The sequence below is a fragment of the Panthera pardus genome, unplaced genomic scaffold (genome assembly GCF_024362965.1).
Source record: "Panthera pardus isolate Hobbes unplaced genomic scaffold, ASM2436296v1 HiC_scaffold_17, whole genome shotgun sequence".
In the NCBI taxonomy this organism is placed as follows: domain Eukaryota; kingdom Metazoa; phylum Chordata; class Mammalia; order Carnivora; family Felidae; genus Panthera; species Panthera pardus.
Window position 1 is genome coordinate 108822531 of NW_026526732.1, and position 2169 is coordinate 108824699.

General features: G+C 45.1%; 1 protein-coding gene across 1 annotated transcript; it reads right to left on the reverse strand.

Moving 5' to 3' along the window:
- On the reverse strand, positions 1-936 carry LOC109252686 (olfactory receptor 2W3-like). The gene has a single exon (XM_019425245.2). It carries the CDS (start codon positions 919-921, stop codon positions 1-3), a length of 921 nt encoding a protein of 306 aa, XP_019280790.2. The 5' UTR covers positions 922-936.
- Positions 937-2169: the final 1233 nt, after the last annotated feature.

Below are 2169 nucleotides of genomic sequence, written 5' to 3' on the forward strand. Positions count from 1 at the left end.
TTACTTTCTGGACACAAGTCTCCTCAAGGCACCCTTTACATCCTTATTTCTCAGTGTGTAGATGACAGGGTTCAACATGGGGGTCACCAAGTTGTAGAAGAGGGTAAGGAATTTCCCTGGGTCCTGAGAAGAATTATTTCCTGGTTGCATGTACATATAGATAATATTCCCATAGAACAAGGAGACCACGGTGAGGTGCGAGCCACACGTGTTGAAAGCCTTCCTTCTTCCCGTGGCTGACTTCATGTGCAGCACGGCCATGGCAATACAGCTGTAGGACACGAGGGTGAGGGCCAGGGGCACCAGGACAATCATTACCGATAAGATGAAAACAGTGCTCTCCACAGCCACAGTGTCCACACAGGCAATTTTTATCAGAGCTGGCATCTCACACAGGAAATGCTTAACCTCACAGTTCCCGCATCGTGGCAGCCTCATGGTGACTGGGGACATAGCCAGGGAGTTGAGGAGTCCGACCCCCCAGGTCACGGATACCAGCTTCCAACAGAGCCGAGGGTGCATAATGATGGAGTAGTGGAGGGGCTTGCAGATGGCAGTGAAGCGGTCATAAGCCATGACTGCCAGGAGGACACATTCTGTGCCACCCAGCCCCAGGAACATGAAGAGCTGGATGGCACAACCTGTGTAACTGATGGTCTTGTCTGGACCACCCAAGTTGAAGAGCAGCTGGGGGACAGAACTGGTGGTGAAGCAGAGATCCAGGAAGGACAGGTTGGTTAGGAAGAAATACATGGGTGTGTGGAGGCAGGGGTCCAGGCGGGACACCAAGATAATGACGGTGTTGCCCACCAAGGTCACAAGGTAGAAGATGAGCACAAACACGAAGAGGGTCTGCTCTAGCTGGGGTCTGTCTGAGAAACCCAACAAGACGAACTGTTCCTGGCAGCTCTGGTTGGTCATGACCACGGACCATCAGTACAGGCCCGCAAGGAGGCAGACAGGTGCACGCTGCTCTCTTAGTAAAGTAGGCTAAGGAACTGACGGAGACGTGGGTCAGAGCAAGTGCGAATAAGTACGTAAATTCCAACATTCTGTACAGACACTGACTGCATGTTTTAGGAAGGATATCTCTTTTTATTGGCCTCTTCGATTTCTTTTTGGATATCAAAAAAAAAAAGTACAGATCATTGTAGAATTTTTGGAAAACACAGACATATATAAAATATAGGAAAAGATTACCCACACCCCAGAAACAACCACTGTTGTAATATTGATTTATTTCCTTTCAGCCTTTTCTTGAATACAACCTAAATCTCAGTATGTTTATAAATATTATATTGTGGATTGCCTTTCACTCAATTTTATATTGGGAAAATTTGCCTCGGTTTTGCTTTTTTATTTACTTTTTTTATATTTTATTTATTTTTGTGAGCAGAGAGCAGGGGAGGGGCAGAAAGAGAGGGAGACACAGTATCCAAAGCAGGCTCTAGGCTCCGAGCTGTCAGCACAGAGCCCAACATAGGGCTCTAACTCAAGGACCACGAGATCATGACCTAAGCTGAAGTCAGATGTCCAACCAACTGAGCCACCCAGGCGCCCCTTACTTTTTTTTTTAATGTTTATTTTTGAGAGAGAGAGAGAGAAAGAGAGGGAAAGAGGCAATGTGGGCAAGGGGCAGAGTGACAGGGGGACAGAGGATCCTAAGTGGGCTCTGGGCTGACAGCAGAGAGTAGGATGCAGGGCTCAAACTCACCAACCATGAGATCATGACCTGAGCTGAAGTCAGATGCTCAACCAACTGAGCCACGCAGGTGCCCCGCCTAGATTTTAAAATTTTACAAAAACTAATCATGAATGTCTGCATAATATGCCTATAGCTGTGTCATCATTTTCCCCAAACATTTCCCTTTAGTCGTTGAGGATATTTCAATATTTTTAAGGTCTTGAGAGAGATTGTGGAAACATCTGTTTGTACTGCACCCTAACTGACATGTTTTTCCTTAAGTCTTTGGCAATTGTTTGCTCAAAAACAAACAAATAAAAATCTCATATGTTTTTAAATTTGAAGCTATTAGCCATGGAATTGATTCATTTTTTTGATGCTCGTGAGCTTTTCACATTTGCAAAAACATTTCTTTGTCTGTGAGCTACATTGTCCAGATCATAGAAGAGATTTCCAACAGAATTAGAAAATGACGTTTTGCATTG